The 18,339-nt window shown below is 52.2% G+C and overlaps 9 protein-coding genes across 9 annotated transcripts; 3 read left to right on the plus strand and 6 right to left on the minus strand.

The window, feature by feature from the left end:
• Nucleotides 1-46: 46 nt before the first annotated feature.
• RIB4 (lumazine synthase RIB4) lies at nt 47-637 on the plus strand (the record flags this gene model as incomplete). The annotated part of the gene is made up of 3 exons (XM_076683776.1): nt 47-89; nt 142-307; nt 352-637. The coding sequence occupies 3 exons, from the start codon at nt 47-49 to the stop codon at nt 635-637; spliced, it is 495 nt and encodes a 164-aa protein (XP_076542120.1).
• Nucleotides 638-946: 309 nt separating this feature from the next.
• NOP8 (Nop8p) lies at nt 947-2,236 on the minus strand (the record flags this gene model as incomplete). Its single annotated transcript, XM_076683777.1, has 1 exon — nt 947-2,236. One exon carries the CDS (start codon nt 2,234-2,236, stop codon nt 947-949), a length of 1,290 nt encoding a protein of 429 aa, XP_076542121.1.
• Nucleotides 2,237-2,512: 276 nt separating this feature from the next.
• CTR9 (Ctr9p) lies at nt 2,513-5,626 on the plus strand (the record flags this gene model as incomplete). The annotated part of the gene is made up of 1 exon (XM_076683778.1): nt 2,513-5,626. One exon carries the CDS (start codon nt 2,513-2,515, stop codon nt 5,624-5,626), a length of 3,114 nt encoding a protein of 1,037 aa, XP_076542122.1.
• Nucleotides 5,627-6,048: 422 nt separating this feature from the next.
• On the minus strand, nt 6,049-6,700 carry PSF3 (DNA replication protein PSF3; the record flags this gene model as incomplete). The annotated part of the gene is made up of 3 exons (XM_076683779.1): nt 6,049-6,116; nt 6,170-6,533; nt 6,587-6,700. The coding sequence occupies 3 exons, from the start codon at nt 6,698-6,700 to the stop codon at nt 6,049-6,051; spliced, it is 546 nt and encodes a 181-aa protein (XP_076542123.1).
• Nucleotides 6,701-6,832: 132 nt separating this feature from the next.
• On the plus strand, nt 6,833-8,041 carry TRVA0_010S03224 (uncharacterized protein; the record flags this gene model as incomplete). The annotated part of the gene is made up of 1 exon (XM_076683780.1): nt 6,833-8,041. One exon carries the CDS (start codon nt 6,833-6,835, stop codon nt 8,039-8,041), a length of 1,209 nt encoding a protein of 402 aa, XP_076542124.1.
• Nucleotides 8,042-8,307: 266 nt separating this feature from the next.
• TRVA0_010S03246 (uncharacterized protein) lies at nt 8,308-8,835 on the minus strand (the record flags this gene model as incomplete). The annotated part of the gene is made up of 1 exon (XM_076683781.1): nt 8,308-8,835. The coding sequence occupies one exon, from the start codon at nt 8,833-8,835 to the stop codon at nt 8,308-8,310; it is 528 nt and encodes a 175-aa protein (XP_076542125.1).
• Nucleotides 8,836-9,057: 222 nt separating this feature from the next.
• TRVA0_010S03268 (cytochrome b5-like heme/steroid binding domain-containing protein) lies at nt 9,058-9,675 on the minus strand (the record flags this gene model as incomplete). The annotated part of the gene is made up of 1 exon (XM_076683782.1): nt 9,058-9,675. The coding sequence occupies one exon, from the start codon at nt 9,673-9,675 to the stop codon at nt 9,058-9,060; it is 618 nt and encodes a 205-aa protein (XP_076542126.1).
• A 336-nt stretch (nt 9,676-10,011) lies between these two features.
• Nucleotides 10,012-13,151, minus strand: WAR1 (War1p; the record flags this gene model as incomplete). Its single annotated transcript, XM_076683783.1, has 2 exons — nt 10,012-12,463; nt 12,976-13,151. 2 exons carry the CDS (start codon nt 13,149-13,151, stop codon nt 10,012-10,014), a joined length of 2,628 nt encoding a protein of 875 aa, XP_076542127.1.
• A 1,184-nt stretch (nt 13,152-14,335) lies between these two features.
• On the minus strand, nt 14,336-17,513 carry HMG1 (hydroxymethylglutaryl-CoA reductase (NADPH) HMG1; the record flags this gene model as incomplete). Its single annotated transcript, XM_076683784.1, has 2 exons — nt 14,336-17,466; nt 17,513. Coding segments are annotated over 2 exons (3,132 nt in total).
• Between the last annotated feature and the right edge of the window lie 826 nt (nt 17,514-18,339).

Raw genomic sequence — 18,339 nt, forward strand, 5'->3', positions numbered from 1 at the left:
CAGACAAGCCCATTACGAGACTCGACTACACAAACGAAGAGAAAAAATGCCAATTTCAGGACTTGGGAAGGTTGATAAGACTTACGATGGTAAGCAATTAACGGCTGTTTTGTTTTTGGAGTGTCGACTAACAAGAACCAGGCTCCAATTTGAAGATTGGAATTGTCCACGCCCGGTGGAATGCTGAGGTTATTAGCGCTTTGGTGGACGGTGCTATTGCCAGACTTAAGGATATGGGTGTCAAGGAGGAGAATATTGTTGTTATGTCCGTCCCGGGCAGCTTCGAGCTTCCATTCGGTACCAAGACGTGAGTGACACTAGGGTTTTGCGATCGATTACTAATGGGTTTAGTCTTTTCTACCAGGAGGGGAAGAAGCTGGATGCATTGATCTCAATTGGCACGCTGATCAAGGGCGAGACGATGCATTTTGAGTATATTGCAGATGCTGTGTCCCACGGTTTGATGCGACTTCAGGAAGAGATCCATGTGCCTGTTATTTTTGGTCTGTTGACCTGTCTGACTGAGGAACAGGCTCAGGCCCGATCTGGTTTGACCAAGGATGGCCACAACCACGGTGCCGACTGGGGCTCTGCTGCTGTCGAGATGGCTACTAAGTGGAAGGGTGCTAGGAACTAATTGCCCACAATTTGTTAAATGCTGAAATATCAACTACCTTTTTTAGCTACTTTTCAGATGATTTGGGGGCCAGCCCCCAAACCCCCCTTAGCTCCGCTTCGCGGAGGTTTGTGCAGAACTGAATTAGAACTCCTCAGGAGGGAGGCCTTCAATTGATTTGGGGGCCAGCCCCCAAACCCCCGTAGCTCCGCTTCGCGGAGGGTAACAGTTACTCGATCTAGCTATTTATTCATCAAGAAAAACATGCGAGCTTCTATATTCGTAAAAAAACATGCAATGTTATATTGGTAGTTAGTTCGTATTAACAGGTTATGCCTTGGCACCTTTAGACTGATTCTTTTTCCGAATAAGACGGGTGACTTCTCTCCTTCGCCGTCGCAGCTCTCGGTTCCACTCTCCACGCTTGGCCCAGAACTCCTCCTCCCATGCAGTCTTGTCAAACGGCGTGCAAGTAAGTCGTGCGAACTGAGACTGGGCGAACAAGAACGGCGAATCGCTGTGAGCGAAGAACAGTCCTCTGGGCGCCTTACGTGGGACAATGCCTTGGTCCTGCTCTTTTTTCTCCCGTTCGGCACGAATGCTATCTACAGTGGGCAGCTCTACCTCTTCTTCATTCTCCTGCTCTTCAATCTCGTCTTCATTGATTAGGCCGCCGAACAAACCACCGCCTCCACCGCCGGATTCATCATCATCCACACCGAAACTGGGTCCGCCAAACCCACTGAATGCTTTGTTCGAGTCCTTTTCAGCCGATTCATTAAATACCGATCGCAAGACAGAGGTACTGACGGCTGGAATTTTAGACTCATCAAACTCTTCTTTGTCGATTTCGACTTCGCTTTCGCTATGCTTATTGTACTCCAGATCCACGCTGCTCTTCTTAACCTGCTCAACTTCCTCGTCATCGTCGTCACTAAGAGCCATTCTGATGTCCTCATCGAAATCTCCGCCAAACATATCCTCCAAGATTTTCAAGTCTCTGCTTGCCTCCGCCGGTTCGCTGTCATTATCAACGGCCTCATTGAGAACATGCTCATAATCGACAGTTTCAATAACACCCCCCTGGCCGTCTTTCCATTGACCGTTCTCATAGCTCCATACAAGATCCTCCAGATTCTTATTCAAGATGCCCCACAGCTTCTGCTTTTTCAGCCGTAGTATCACTGGCTTACCCTTTTTGAGGATTCTGTAAGTAGCGTTATACAAATTCTGCCGTGGAGTTACCCTCAGACACCCAGGAATGACGTCTATCTCTCTCGGAGGGGTCGAATACATGCGCTTAAGTTCATCATGCGAGGGCTTTGGATCGGGCCGACTGCGGTCTTTCTCCAGCCACTCTTTGTAATCGGGCTTGGCAACAGTAATAGTGAGCCGAGAACCCTTGTAGCTGACGTTGTGGTACTTCGCTCGCAGGTCGTCCAGCTGCTTTGGCTCGAGATCAATGGTGACGAACCCGAAGCAGGTATCGCCCACTAGCTTCCGATGCAGTTCGATATCTTTCTGGATCTCGCCAAACTTGGCCAGTCGCTTGCGGAATTCATCCAGATCACCTGCCAGGCTTTCTGAAATGCCTCCCAAGTGCAGTCTCACTGGCGGCATATCTAAACTTCTATCACTTCGAATGAATTCAAACTCAACTGTCGGGCAATTTTTCAAACGTCGATCAATTCGATAACGTGTACGGCTGTGCAATTTTTCATTTTTCACCTTCGCGAGCGCAAGCGTTGGGACAAAACTCCACACCTCCTCCCCCGAAATCGCAAAACGTTTGGGCTCCGACGACGACGAAATGACCGACACTCCAAACCACCCGTCCTAGTGGATAGAAGCTTGTTTGAGTGTGTGGGAATGTCAGAGTACGACGAAGATATTCCAATGGACGGCCCTGCCGGAACCGATGATGGTGTGGATATCCCACTCCACGACGGTGCAGATGTCGTAACCATTCGAATGACAGACATGCCCGATGATCCAGACGAGCTTTGCACGTTCCTGGAAAACGAGCAGTCGGGTGACGAGTACTGGCTCACTGTGGCGATTCTTTACGCTCGTAAGGGCATGATCCAGGCCGCGATGCGCGTGATCAATGCCGCACTCGAGCGAGAAAACAAGGACGAGCGGTCGAAGCTACCGTTTGTCGCCTGTCTCGCATGGCTCTACCTGCGAGAGTACCGAACAGCACGAGTCCAGAAGGACGAAGCTTCAGACGCGCCAACTAAGGAGTCCATGTTCTCGCTGGCTATGAAAAATGGGAACTACGCGCTCTCTCTGTCGAGCCGATCCGGATCAAACGCGCTCATGAAGGGCGCCCTGTCGCTGGCTCGAAGCAAGTTCGACGAAGCCTACGTGACATTCCAATCTGCACTGAAGGAGTCGAATGACCTTAATTTGTTTGCCCAGCTGGGTAAGGCGCGAGTATTGTACCATCGTAAGAACTACCGCGAAGCCCTGAGGGTCTACCAGACAGTGCTCATTGGGCGGCCCGATATTAAGCCGGACCCGCGAATTGGCATTGGCTTGTGCTGCTGGCAGCTCGGCGACAAGGAGACGGCGTTCAATGCGTGGGCACGGGCTCTGGAAATCGACCCGGAGAACGATGCGGCCGAAATCCTTGTGGGCATCACCTACCTGGACAGGGCATACCGTAACATTGAGGGCGAGAAGTTCGGCAAGCTCTATGCTTCGGCAATTGAACATGCCCAAAAGGCGTACAAAATTGATTCTACTAACTGCCTGAGCTCGCTGGTGCTGGCTGGGTTCCTGTATTCGAAGAAAGAGCTGGACTCGGTAGTCAAGCTGTGTCAGAAGGTCATTGACTATACCGATGTGCCATCGCTAAAGAGTGATGCATACTTCTGGATGGGCCGAGCGTACCACGCCAGCAAGGACTACGACGCGGCGCTCGAGAACTACGCTCAGGCAGAGCGGCTCAACGGGAAGAACATTTTGCCGTCTATTGGCAAGGGTCTCATTCAGATCGCACAGGAGTCGCCGGAGGCGCTGATAACGTTTGAGAAGCTCGTAGAAAACAACCCGCGAGCGACGGAGCCGACCCTGTTGCTGGGCCTACTCTATGCCAAGCGGTCGCAGAACGACAAGAAGAAGAAGCTCAAGGCTGTTTTCTTGCTGGAAAAGTACATTCGGCTCTCTAAAGAAGCCAATGAGGTGCCTACCCTTGAGGCCGTCCTCATGCTGTCGAAACTGCTTGAAGAAAACACAGACAAGGCGCTTGTTCTTCTGGAGGAGATTATCAGGGACAATGAGCTTGGGGCGATCGAGCCCCATCTGCACAATAACCTGGGCGTGTTCAACTACATGAAGGGTAATGTAGATTCGGCGCGGGAATCGTTTGAAAGCGCCCTGACATCGGCTGACGAGCACGCCGGTGGCGAGAAGCTCAAAGTCACCATCCTTTTCAACATTGCACGTCTCAATGATGCCATTGGTGAGATTGAGGAGGCCAAGAAAGGTTATGGGCGAGTTCTCGAGCTGCAGCCGGACTATCTGGATGCCCGAGTGCGACTGGCTTTCTTGCACATCATCCGGGACGATCCTGACGCCGAATCCATGATGGAGGATCTCATGGAGAAGGATAAGAATAACCTGGGCGTTCGAGCGCTGCAGGGTTGGTATCTCCACAAGAAGCGACGAGGCGGCGACAGCACCGGCACTACCATCCAGGACCACCACAAGACAACTCTGACCAGCTACGATAACCACGATGGATACGCTTTGGTTGCCATGGGAAATATATACCTAACACTGGCACGAGAGATCCGCCCCAAGAGTGCGGGCGACGAAGAGCGGAAGCAAAAGACGTACGTCAAGGCCGCCGACCTGTTCAACAAGGCACTCCAGATTGATCCGCAAAACGCCTTTGCCGCCCAGGGCATTGCCATAATCTTCGCAGAGACTAAGCGGTCGGAGATTGCGCTGCAGATTTTCTCCAAGATCCGAGAGACGCTCAACGATGTGTCGGTGTACCTCAACATGGGCCACTGTTTCTTTGACCTGCGGCAATACCACAAGTCGATTGAATCGTACGAGACTGCATTGAACCAGTACAAGGGTGGCTCGGATGCCAACATCATGTCTATGTTGGGCCGTGCATGGTACGCGCGAGGTATTAGCGAGAAGGATATTAACGCGTTGAAGCAGGCGTTGAGCTATGCGCGATCAGCGTCCGAGCTTGTTCCAAACCACGCGGCGCTGCGGTTCAACGTGGCGTTTGTGCAATTCCAGATTGCCGAGCATGTGTACCGAAAGATGAATGTCAACCAGCGGACAGTGGAGGTAATCCAGGAGGCGTCCGAGGGCCTTGAAATGGCCATTACGGAGCTACAGGAGATCGCTAAGGACAGCCATCCGCCTTACCCGGCCAAGGAGATTGAGCAGCGAGCGCTCATGGGTCAAAACACGCTGAGAAAGCAGCTGGAGCGAATTATTGACGAGCAGAGAGAACACGAGAAGCAGACTCTGAGCAAGCTGGAAGGCGCCAAAAAGAAGATTGAAGAGGAGAAGCGGCTGCGGCAGGAGGAGGCCGAGCGCAAGCGGAAGGAGGCCGAAGAGCGGGAGGCCCATTTGGAGGAAGAGCGAAAGAAACTGCAACAGCAGGCTCGAGAGTGGACCGAGCGAAGGGCCGAGGAAGCAGAGAAGGAGCAAGAGCTTGCGGCCATGGAGGGTGCTGAAAAGCAGAGGAGAAAGAAGGAGAAGCGAGAGGGTGGCAAGAAGCAGCGCAAGGAGTCTACTGTTGAAAAGCCCAAGGGCCGAAGCAAAAAGTCTGATCTCAGCAAGGAATTCATTAGCAGTGACGAAGACGATTTGTCGTTTGACGAAAACGATTCGGAGAAGTCTGCTGTTGAGACCGGAGATGAAGACGAAGCGTCTAATAAGCGTGCTGGGGAATCTGCGGGCGACGGTGCTACCAAGAAGAAGCGGCGAATTATAGATGATGAAGATGAAGAGGATGATCTCTTTGGTGACGAGTAATGTATATTATAATTTATTAAACTGACTGTTTTATACCTGGAGCAATTAGCTACGCTATACCGCCTAGTAACAATCATCTCCGCGAGGGCGGAGGCCCAGGAGGTTTGGGGGGCTGGTCCCCCTCATTAATGCTAGCAGTAGAGTGTATTCGAGGGCCAGCCCTCGAGCTCCCGTAGCTGGGGGCTCTGCCCCCATACCCCCGTAAATTAGGTCGGCTCTAAACTCCGCGTAGCAGAGCCTCAGGGGGACTGGTCCCCCCATGAATAATACTACCAGAGAAGCGTTCGAGGGCCAGCTCTCGAGCTCCCGTAGCGAGGCAATTCAATTATTGAGCCACTTCCCAGATCTCTAGATGACTCGTAGGTTGCTTTGTATATTAGTACAATTAAATATAAAGGGTCTGGAAAAAGGTCAGTGTAGGATTATACCCCGGACTCCTTGGAGAGCCATTTTCTCAAGTCTTTGGACGACTCGTAGGATGCTTTGTATACTATGTAACCAGTTAGCCCCAAATTGCCACAAACCAAATATAGCAATACTCACATCTGGACTCGACCTGTTCGAGTTTGTGTAGGAAATTATTAGTATCCGCCATGGCACCGCGCGGATTGTGGGAAAAGTCAGATATCGCTGCGACTCTGGCCTGTAACGTCTGAATAGCTACAATCGCCATCTCGGGATCCGGGAAAATAGCCAGCCATCGCTGTAATAGCCGATAAAACACCGGAGAGAGCTCTCCTATGTCTACGTTTACCGGATCAGACTTTAATGCATTGATGACCTTTTCCGAGAACATTGGCGGCTCTAACAGTGTCACAAAGGAGGTCTGCGAGTCCTCGGAAACCCCAGAAATCGCCAACATCTCTGCCAGCCATAGAGGCAACTCTAACTTAGTATTTTCCTTGATCTATCAGAGTTAGTACTTCTGGTTTCTTTCCCAGGTAAAGACATATAACGCACCTCAGTCCCTGGCTCTCCCTGGAGATAGCCCAGACCGGGCACAGAAATCTCAAAGTTGCACGGAAGTTTCTGGCCATCAGTTATAATGTCATCTATGCTATAATAGTCGTTCATTTCCCGCGTAAAAATCAATTAACGCGCTTTTGGAATAACGCGTGGTGAAATTTCATGCGCGTCGCGCATCACCACCACCTCTAGTAATGAGTTGGGTCCCCCCACCACCACCACTCCGATATCAAATCGACAATGGAGAACCCGGACGGAACGTTCAACCCAGTGATTCCAGACATCCTGCCCCATGAGCAGATGTATACAATCCAAGTCGGAGGCGAGACCTTCCGGCTGAGTGGAGCCTCGCTGTCTTCTGACGCTCCATCGTACTTTACCGAGTTCTTCACTCCATACAAGAACGTGAGCGAGGAAGAGCGGCCCACTCTTTATATTGACAGGAGTGCCGAGGTGTTCAAGCTCATCTCGAATCATCTTCAAGGATACTACACCTCTCCGAGGGACTATGCCATGTACATATACCTGGCGGCCGATGCGACTTATTATCACTTGCCCAGACTGCTCAAGCAGATTCGTACCGCTGATATGTTTGTCAATGTTGGCGGGGAATGCATGAGAGTGCCACACAAGCTATTCCAGAGCCCGGGAGATGTCCACAACTTCTTTACCATTAGCCGGGCGGCTCTACTTGATGACAGACAGGTGCGGCAGAGATTCAATCTGCTGCGACCCCCGCCAATGGCACCATTGGTCATCCCCGAGCGGTCGGCGAAGCTGTTTGGGGAGATCCTAGAACTCCTCAAAGGGGCGTATGTCAATATCGAGGATGGAGAACACCGCCAGAAGCTGATTAACGAATGCAAGTACTACCGGCTGCGGGGGCTGGAGCAGAAGCTGCTTCCGGTGAAAATCAGCGTTATAGGGGAGGATGCGAGTTCTGTGTACGAGGAGATCCAAATGAATTTGAAGGATGTAAAGCTGTCTAATCTGTGTGTTGGACAGCTTTGCGGAAGGAATGCAGCAACATACCAGCGACCGTTTACCGAAGAGCCTCCGCGAGAACTGGTGTTCCAACTGCGTGACGACCTGGTTAAGGTGCAACAACATGATGGTACGGTTTATGATTGCATATTTCTCAAGGAGGAGACGCGGGAGATGGTCCAAAACGCTCTACAGTGCTTGACCGTTTCCGACATGAGTCTAGGCGAGAGCCACAGCGATCTCATGTGCGGGTTTCAGGGAGTGCCTACTAATGGCGCTATTGCGTCTCTTACGCTTGATGGAAAGGAGCTTGGTGGGCCTCTTGGTCCAGGGGCCGTGTGCTTTTTGAAGGATTCGTTGTGGAGGTTTGCATTTTTTGGCGCAGATGGTAGGGTTTATTTGGAGCTTGTAAAAGGTTGTGGCATCTCTCAAGGGCGACAAAATGCTGTACGTGACTTTGTCTAGCCATGTATCATTAGCTCTACCACCTTTTGTGGCTTATTGCCTAGCCATTGCTGCTATTTTCCATTCCTAACCATTCCTAGCCATTCAAAGTGGATCTAAAGAAAATTAGTCAGGTACACACGAGGTAGTCGAACCCACCTAATATGCTCTAAGGCGCCTGCTCTTCGTAAAGAAATCCAACGTCTCAGATAGAGCTCTACCGCTTTAAGGTATGACCATTTGAAAGATATAAAAGATTTACTAACCTATAAGTAGCCCACAAGTATTTACGAGTTAACCATGAGGTCGGTGACACGGAGACCATCAATTCGGTCGCAGGGGTCGCCAAAGAAGAAATAGTTGGACGGATCGTCGATCTCAGAATGGGCCACATAGTACTGGCCCGTCACGGTGTGATTGCATACCCAAAAAGCGTCCCGGCGCGAATTGACCTGGAGGTACTCTGTGTCGCCCCAGTACTGCTTCGAGAACACTGGGGTGGCAGAAATATAGTCCAGCGTGAAATTGAACAGGGATGGCTTGTTGAAGTCCACGAATGGCAGATCGGCCCACTGTACCTGCTCGTCAATGTTAACTGTGTAATTGAGCCGCGAATCACCCAATTGGAACCATCCTTCGACAGGGTACTGCAGTAGACCCAATGGTCTATCACCAAAGCTGCCACTATACACGGTATAGTTATAATACGCTCGATCGGGGGTGGTATCAACTTGAAGTGCCATGACCTCTGGTGGAGGTAGACCGGCCGCCAAGGACACAATCGCAATCAATGCAATAACCGCTTTCCACATCATTGTGCTTTATCGCCTTTTACTATCGGTATTCCTAATAACCCTTGAAATATCTCTTGGTATTTTATATTGCCCATGAAAAGACTCGGTCCGGGGTTATTTTTGCGCTTCATCCGCTTCATCTCATCCCTGACTACGTAATGTCTAACACCGTCTCCTGACCCCGAACGAAGATCCGACGAAAAAATCCAACATTTGAAGATCCGACAATTGGGTACCAAAGATTTAATGGTGTGAGTTTAGAACACCCTGGGGAGCTTGGGCTCCCTTCTTACAAGGCGCAGGTGGATCGCCTGTCAGCGGAGGGTGCTCTACAGTGCCTACGTACCAATACTTATGAGAGTTGTCATAGAACTGCTGCCAGCCAGCAATGCCCTTGCTCGCCTCTTCCTCGTCAAGCCCCCGCAGATCGTGGGTCAAGTCCGTAGTAAAGCAGCCTGTGACATAGGCCCGCGCAGCGTCACGGCCACTGAAAAAAGAATATGATCCTCCGGGGCCATACATGCCAGGATTGGAGCTGACATCATAGACCTTTCCGTCAATTGCAACGTAAATCGGCAGAGCCGGATCGCTTCCGTCGTGTCTGGCAAGCTGGTCCTCCGTCAGGGAAACCGGCCTGCCAATCAGCCTGAATTGGACGTACCGTGGATTGGTCCATCGCGTCTCGTACCCCCAGGTCGCAGTGCCTGTTATGTAGAAGGAGAGGGCGATCTGTATAAACAGGACAGACACTACTATTTTAAGGATATCGACGATCGAAGGCTTGGAGCTCACTTCTTCGTCTTCTACGATATTTTCTGCTTTTTCTTTGGAGCCAATCTTCCTCTGGCGAAGTTCACTCATTTTTCGTTCTGTGTTGGATAAGTCGTTGGTAAGTTTGGTTATCGGGCTTGGGATACGACCACCGAAAGCGCGATTTACCAAGTGGTACGATTTATCGGCCTTCGAATACGCTTCACTCGTGGTATTATGGGGGGACCAGTCCCCCCAAACCCCCCTGGGGCTCCGCTACGCGGAGTTTAGAGCTGATCCAAACTACGGGAGCTCGAGGGCTGGCCCTCGAAAACGGGGGGACCACCAGGTACTTATTAGGTACGACTTACCAGATGAGACTAATCAAAGTGGCGCATTGTGAGCGGGTTGTGAAAAATAGATTAGATGTACAAATTATATAATTATTCACATGATGTCGTAACCAGTAAAAGCCTCGACGTTGGGGACAAGGTCCTTCCAAAAGTCGTCTCCCATAAGCCAGTATGGATATTCTTCGGCAGCTTCTTCCTGGCCTGGATTAAGATTGGTATTAGGCAGGGGGCCGTACTTTGACATTGGCACCTGCTGAGGCTGTGGCTGCGGCTGCTGGGGCCGGCCCATATTATCTACAGCGACCGTGCTAAGCATGTCCAGCGGTGAGCCGGGGTTAGTATTGTTGTTCTGGGGGACAGAAAGTAGCTGTTTGTTGTCTATCTGGGGCGGTTGTCCCTGGCTTTGCTGTTGTGGTTGAGGCAACTGCTGCTGAGGTTGACCCTGAGATGATTGAGATGGCAGAGATCCTTGAGATAGCTGAGACGGCTGAGACGGCTGAGATGGTTGTTGCTGAGCCTGAGATGGTCGTTGTTGTTGTTGAGATGACTTTTTCTCTGAAGCTATCTCTCGCTTCCGAGCGAAGTAATAAAAGATCTGGCGGTCGAAATGGACCATCAACAATCGCAGCACAAACCCATAGGTGAGCGCGCAATGGGCGAATGGGAATCGCCTGGTAACTTCATCCAACAAGCTCAAGACCTTGTAGAGCAGCTTGATCGACGACTCTTGTGGCGGGCACACATTCCTAAACTCCTCCGACGACAGGCTCAGCGACCGTATTTTGAGTAGCGTAGAAGTAGCAAAGATTAATCGCGTGTAGCTAAACGTGGGCAGAACAGCCAGCTCCTCAGGTTCGATTTTGGAAAACCATTCGAGGCATCTAATGCAGGAGGACGAACACCACAACGCGTTCTTGACCTCCTCGGTGCCACACTTGAGAACGCCCATTGCCAGACTGTACTCGGAAAAAGGAGCTCTACCAATATCCGGCGAGAATGGAATATATAGAACGGACTGGTGCAGGTAGATCTGAATGGCGTGATAGTACGGCTCGAACCTTCTCTGGCTAGGCACACCGTTAAACGACTCGATGAGCTTGCCCTCAAAGAACTTAATAAGGAACTTGGTCTGAGTATCATTAACATCAGGAGGCGGTCCGCCAGATTCGGCGTAGAATGCTTTGGAAATGTCCTCAAATATGTGCGTCATACGAGCAAAATGCGCTATGCGCTTTTCCTGCTCTGGCAGATCCGAGTTCTCAATGAGGTCGCAGCATTCGTCCATGTACGGGCCCCACAGAGTGAATGACGGGCGCCTGACGACAATGGAATGGTTAATGGAGGCACAGTATACCAGCAGCCACAGTTTACGGCATTCCAGAGTCCGCGGGTCCACAAGAGTCTGGGGTCTCATGATTTTGTCATACCGCAGGCTGTTTGGACTATTGACTGAGTTACCACCGATGCCCAGGTCCGTAGCAATAGAAATAGCCAGGTTTGTCAGCAGGTGGTTCTTCTGGTGGTGGTACAGCTCCGGGTCGTTGTACCAGAACGTCACCAAGATAAGGCACTGGAGAAGCTCAAACGTCTTGGTGCCGACCATCATCGTCTCGTATATGACCGTTTCGAGGGCTTTATTATGGAGAATCATGCTCTGACCCGTTTTCGAGCTGTCCTCGATGGCAACTGAGGCAACGGACATGATAGTCAAAAACAGACATGGCTGCTCTCGCCGGAAATCTTCTACTGTCACGTCGCTATTGATGACTACCAGCGGGAGATAATCGTACAGCCTGTCGCGGTACACCCTGAGTCTTTCTTCGGCCTCTGCTTCGGTAATGACGCCCTGAGAGATGACATCGTTATCATAGCTCTGGGTCTTGGACAATGGCACAGATTCCAGGTGGTACAATCGCCTGGAGGACTTTTCCACCAGCTTGGACCACAGCTGCATCATTTCCTCCCGTATCGTGTCGATGTCTATGCCTGTGTCTACGGGGGTGGGCTGGTACTTGACTTCCATGTCAAGGTCCTCTGGCGTGCCATTGAGCGACATGGGCTGATTCTTGGGGATCTGCCGCTGCGCTGGGTTCGTAGCGAAATTCGGAGACTCGGACGGAGTGGATTTCGCATACTTGCCTGTCGTCCCAGGAGAGCTGTAACTGGCCCCAGTGCTAATTGAGACGCTCCCAGGACCGTAGTACCCATTTCCATTGTCACCGAGCCCTCCCACAGATCTCCGCGGGACTGGAGGAGGCAAAGATGGCCTCTGATCCCCATTGATATTTGGCGGTTGTAGAGGTAGGGGTGTTGCGAATGAACAAGTCGGCTGGTTTGGATCAGCCATCGGCAGGTTGGTCCCGTTGGTAGGCACACCATATGGGCTATTACAGTACCCAAACGGGTATCCTCCAGTCGGGGGTCCCGGTGGTGGTGGACCAACTGGCGTCAACGCGGTCATACACCCCGAGGTGGGGGTAAGATCTTCTTTCCCCTGAAGCTGAGCTGTCAGCACCTCGAGCTTCTTCTCTAATGCTGCGACGCGACTATCATCAATTGTTAGCCAATACTTCCCCAATTCCCACTCCCCACTCCCCCACTCTCTCTCAGCCCGTTATAGTCCGTTATAGTCCGTTATAGTCCATTATAGTCCATTATAGGCCATTATAGCCAAGTATATCCATTAAAGCCCAGTATAGCCTTAGCCTTAGTCTTGGCACAGCCGCATTGGTATATGGTGGTCAGCCGTTCGTACCGGTCGGAACCTATCGGCGCCGACCGACAGGTGGGAAACCGGCCCCTTAGGCAGGCCTCGAACGGCGGTTTGACGACTTATAAAGTGCCTCTAAAGCCTCACGGGCTGAATTTCGGCGCGTCGAGCATTTGAAATGCCTCATAGACCCCATTCTACAATCCACTAGCGCCCCTAGCCCGACGGAACAAGCATAAACTGTGTATACCTCAAGCAAGAAAAATTTTTTGCATGCCCTTACGGGACCACTAACCAAAGCTACCTTTTAGAGAAACTGGGAGAAGGGAAATAGCAAAGCAAACTTACTTATCGGTCTTTCGAGTCCTCTTCCGCGGACCCATGTGGAAGATACACTCTCGCTTGCCTTTGACACACCGAACACACGGAAGCGATGGGTTCGTCGGATCGGAAGGGATACACCGAACCTTGAGCGCTCGGCAAGCCTCGCAAGCCTTGGCCCGTCGTTCAGTGCTCTCCTTCATCGTTTGATTCAACCCCACGAGAGTCCCAATGTGTATTTGGCCAAGGAGAGGTTTTTTGCGTTCTTTCTCTGTCGTCGAAAGAGCACAACCCCGTGTCTACACTCGGCGCAAAATGAGACCGCCGGCCACAGGAAGGAACGGCTCTCCCAGGGTCGGAACTCCGGAAACTCCGATCCGATAGCGCCGCACGAGGCTCCCCCTGTCCATACCCATGCCAAATCAACAACTTTAACAGCTAACATTAATTCTCTACCGCATAGCTGCACTTGGGGGGCCAGCCCCCCAAACCCCCCGTGGCGACGCTTCGCGTCGAGTTTGTACTGCCATTGAAAAGGTTCATGGCCATATAAAGTCAGGGGTGGTGGTGTGGTTGATTCTACTTGCGTTGATCGTTAGGCAATTAATAGAGCCGTGGTAGCCCAATTGTAACGGCGAATGGAGCTAACACAGAGTAACAATGCATTGAAAGCGAGTTAAGGCCGCTCCACCTAGAAGGAATAGAATAAATACACTCTAATCCACCATCCCCGTCACACTCCCCCTAATTGCTACTCGATATATTCGAGGGCCAGCCCTCGAGCTCCCGTAATGAGCGCTCCCCACACGATTCGTTTTACATCGTAATTACCGGTATTGTTTGAACTATCAACCAATACTTCCAAGAGGGGAGTAAAGACACTTTAGATGCAAGCTAGCTACCGATACTATTTTATTAGATTATATAACTCGTGTTAGATCAATAGATAGTACAGGAGATTGGTATAAGATCAATTGATAGTACAGTGGACTTCATAGATAGGAGGTAGTTTATCTGGGCTGTGGTTCATGAGATGTCTTGACAACTCGTGTTGATCAAGTGCACAGTGTTCAGGATGTAGCTCATCAAAGCTGCAGTTCATCCATAATACACATTAGATCATATCGAGTTCATCCATCGTACCTAGTAGATCACGGGGGTTTGGGGGCAGAGCCCCCAGTTACGGGAGCTCGAGGGCTGGCCCTCGAATACACACTATTGCTAGCACTGAAGGGAGGGGCCAATTAGTCTGCCTTATGGCTGCACCCAAACCCCCCGTAGCGATGCTTCGCGTCGAAATAGTAGTACAAATTAGATCATATGGTGGGGTCTACATATTAAAAACACTACACTAATAGAGTAGTAAATCTCTAAAACCAATTGTTTATCATGACTTGATGCAAATTTTAGATCCTTCGGTGAGGCGGTTGAGGTCGACTGGCGAGATGCCGGGCCGACTGCTCGTGCCATTGGCCGTCGTCGAGCCGTTGGCAGTAGCTAAGCTGTTTTCAGCAGCCACGTTTGTGGAGGACTGGGCCGGGGTCGGCGCCTTGGACCGGTTGTGCGTCATGTGCGACTGCACCAAGTGGCCCGCCGCCAGAGCAGAGCACAGAGACAGCTCGGCCGCAAGCACACCACTGGCCACGATCTTCGCCAGCTGGCGAGCGTTGTCACCAGGATTGGTAGGATGTGGGCCCTTGACGCCAAGCATCTCGAGAACGGCCGCCTGTGGCTCAAGAATGGTACCGCCTCCAATGGTGCCCACTTCAATGGACGGCATGGAAACAGAAATGTGCAAATCGCCGTCAACGTTCTTCATAAGTGTGATACAGTTGGACGACTCAACGTTCTGCGCAGGGTCCTGGCCAGTGGCAAGGTAGATGGCAGTAACCAAGTTGGAAGCATGCGCGTTCTGGCCACCAATGGCACCCGCCATGGCACTGCCCACCAGGTTCTTGCTGATATTGAGCTCAACAAGCGCGTCAACATCACTCTTGAGAACCTTTCGCACCACCTCGCCTGGAACAACACCAGCAGCAACGACGCTCTTGCCTCGCCCGTCAATCCAGTTAATGGCACCAGGCTTCTTATCAATACAGTAGTTGCCGGAAACAGACACCACCTCCATATCGCTGAAGCCGCAGTTCTCAACCATGTGCTTGAGCGCGTGCTCGACGCCCTTGGAGATCATGTTCATGCCCATGGCGTCGCCAGTGGTCGTTCGGAACCGAATGAACAGCAGCGTGCCGGCGAGAGCCGTCTTGATCGACTGCAGCCGCGCGAACCGCGAGGTCGAGTCAAACGCCTTCTTGATGGACCGCAGACCCTCCTCAGAATCGAGCCAGATCTTAGCCGCGCCGGCTCGGGTCAGGGAAGTAAACGCTACACATGGACCTCGCGACATGGAGTCCTGTGTCAGCACAGTAGTCACACCTCCGCCGGCGTTAAGGGCCTTGCAGCCTCGCATAGTCGAGGCAACCAGACAGCCCTCGGTGGTAGCCATTGGGATGTAGTAGGGCTTGTTATCGATGATGAGAGGACCAGCGACACCAACTGGAAGCGGCATGTAGCCGATAACATTTTCGCAGCATGCGCCCAGCACTCGGTCGTAGTCGTAGTGGAGGTATGGCAGCTTGGACTTTTCCAGGTTCTTGGTGTTAGACAGGCGCGAAACAATGGCTCGTCGCATGAGCACAGCACGAGTGGAATCCTTGAGCTGCTTCTCGAGAGCGTACAGGGGCAGTTTGCCAGAGACACCAAGCTCAATGACCTCTTCGTCGTTGAGTTCTTTGGTCATACCGGCCTTCATTACCGCCACGCAGTCATCAAGAGACCGCGATTTGACAGTGATAGTAGCATCCTTCTGGAAAGTAGACTTGGCCTTGAGCTCGAGAGCGTCATCATCGCTTTCCGAATCAGAATTAGCAGTTTTCTTGGTCGTCTTCTCTACGAGCACAGGAACCTTCTTCTCGACTTCAACAACCTGGACCACCGGAGATCGCGCCGCATTGAAAAGATAGCCATTGAGACCAACGCTAACGGCCAGTACAAGAACAACGCACTTGGAAATGAGCGGGTCGCCGATAATGTTGGTCCAGGCTTGGAAGAAGGTGGACAGGTGGTCCTCGAACCGCGCCGAGAGCTTGGTGCTCTCAAACACGAGCGGAAGAACCGTCACTACGACACCGTGGGCATAAGAGTCCAAGTCTACGGGCACCTTGCTGAGCACTCCTTCATCGCTCATACCCACGCTGACGCCACCAAACACCGACAGGTTGAGCGGGTAGTTGGTAAGCTGAACGGCGTTGAGCACTACGAAACCGAGGATCATGCCAATCTTGAACAGCGGCACGCCCGAAGTCTTGAGTGGTCGCGCCAGTTCGGAAGCAGACACGCCCGAGGCGCTGTCGGCGACCGATTCAGCAACCTTCTGGGAGACTCCGTCTTCCTCCAGGGCCGACTTGATCGCTTCATTGCGCTTAATTTTGCTGATTTCCACCTTGATCGACAGGATAGCTGCGTAGAAAGTGAGAACCAACAAGCAATCGTAAAACAGGATCCACGCCGACAGGAAGCAGAACTGCCACAGGCCGTTAACGCCGGAGTAGGCGGCACAGGCCAGGGCGAAGATCTCAATGGCATAATCGCGGAAGATGGTCCCGCCGTTGGACTTGATGACGCCTTCTATGACTCGCTCAATGCCGCTGTCACGCGAGCCCTGGGCGTTCTTGAGCGTCAACCGCGTCAGCAGCACCTTGGCCTCGAACCCAATGGTCACTACCAAAAACGGTAGACCCTCGGAGAGGCTTACAAACGAGACGGGGACGCCCAAGGAGTACGAGGTTACGAAAGCGAACATGAACGCAAAGGTCGACTGAAGCAGCACCGAGGTGGCAAGCCAGAAGTGCGACCCGAGTCGCCGCATCGACAGGAAAAGCGACACAAACGTATAGTGCATGGCGATGTAGGCAACGCCAATGACGGCCAGATCATAGGTCTCGGCCTCACGGATGAGATCAACGAGCCGTTTAAGATTCCACCGGATCCACAGACTCCAGGAGGCATTGCGACGCAGTCGCCAAGCATGGATATCGCTATAGTCCTCCAGATCATCCGTCGGACCCTCAGTAAGGCCCTGGATCCACTTGCTAAACTCGCTTTCATCCATGAGGACAGTACGCGACCGAGCGTCCTCGCCGACCTGGAATGCCCCCTGGATAGACGGAACGACTCCCGACGACCCAGAAAAGATGAGATGAGCGCCAATGAGCCGCTCGGCTTCCGGATAAGCCTCCGGGTCGACCAGGGGTACCCAGTCCGACACGTTGTGGAAGCTGCCCTGCGGGGGGTGGTAGTAGGACGTGGCCAGCGTGCTAGCCGCGTAATTGGGCACGCTGAAGTCGAGAATCGACAAATATGCCGTCGACGCTAGCACCGAGATGAACACAATCGTCTGGATAGGCCATCGTGCCGACGTCGCCGAGATCCGGGCAAACGCACAGAGTATCGTGTTAAGCACTACCTGGTTAGACCTTTACCATATTTCACCATATTTGGTACTTACTAAGGGTTAACAAAAACTTGCAAAGCCACACGCGAAGACTCCCGGGTATTTCAATAAAATTTTACGGAGCGGGGAGGGAGCTGGTGTGGTTGCGAACAAATCTACAGATGTCGTCCTATGAGGCCCGCCGTAGCTGGATGAAAAATACAATTTTTTGTTGATGCTGTGTTTGGTTGGGATTAAGGGAATTAAGGGGGGAAGCCGCCGCTTTGGGCGCGCGCCGCGCGTATCGCGGCGATACGAGGCGACTGGCCATAATACGAGGTGTCCAGCACTAATCCGGGTACTATTGGATGTGAATCGTTTGCTCAGGTGTCACCTAGTAATACGAGTGTACTCTATAGAGATTAGCAATGGTATTCGAGGTGGCGGGGCTGAGCCCTGAAGATCGGTGTCTAATCGATCGAGGGAACTGCGTACTGTACATAGTAACTATAGTAATGGCTCACGGGGGTCTGGGGGCAGAGCCCCCAGCTACGGGAGCTCGAGGGCTGGCCCTCGAATACACTCTACTACTAGCACTAATGGGGGGACCAGTCCCCCCAAACCCCCCTGGGGCTCCGCTACGCGGAGTTTAGAGCTGACCCAAACTACGGGGGTTTGGGGGCAGAGCCCCCTATCTACGGGAGCTCGAGGGCTGGCCCTCGAATACACTCTACTGCTAGCACTAACGGGGGGACCAGTCCCCCCAAACCCCCCTGGGGCTCCGCTACGCGGAGGAGAGGCGGGGCCCTGAAGATCAGTGTCTAATCAATCCGCAGAGGGGGGGGGGGGGGGGCGGTATAAATGGGGGGGAAGGGGCAAAGTGGGGGTACAATGGGGAAAAA

The sequence above is a fragment of the Trichomonascus vanleenenianus genome, assembly GCF_965637985.1.
Source record: "Trichomonascus vanleenenianus strain CLIB 3782 genome assembly, contig: TRVA0_010S, whole genome shotgun sequence".
NCBI classification, from domain to species: domain Eukaryota; kingdom Fungi; phylum Ascomycota; class Dipodascomycetes; order Dipodascales; family Trichomonascaceae; genus Blastobotrys; species Blastobotrys vanleenenianus.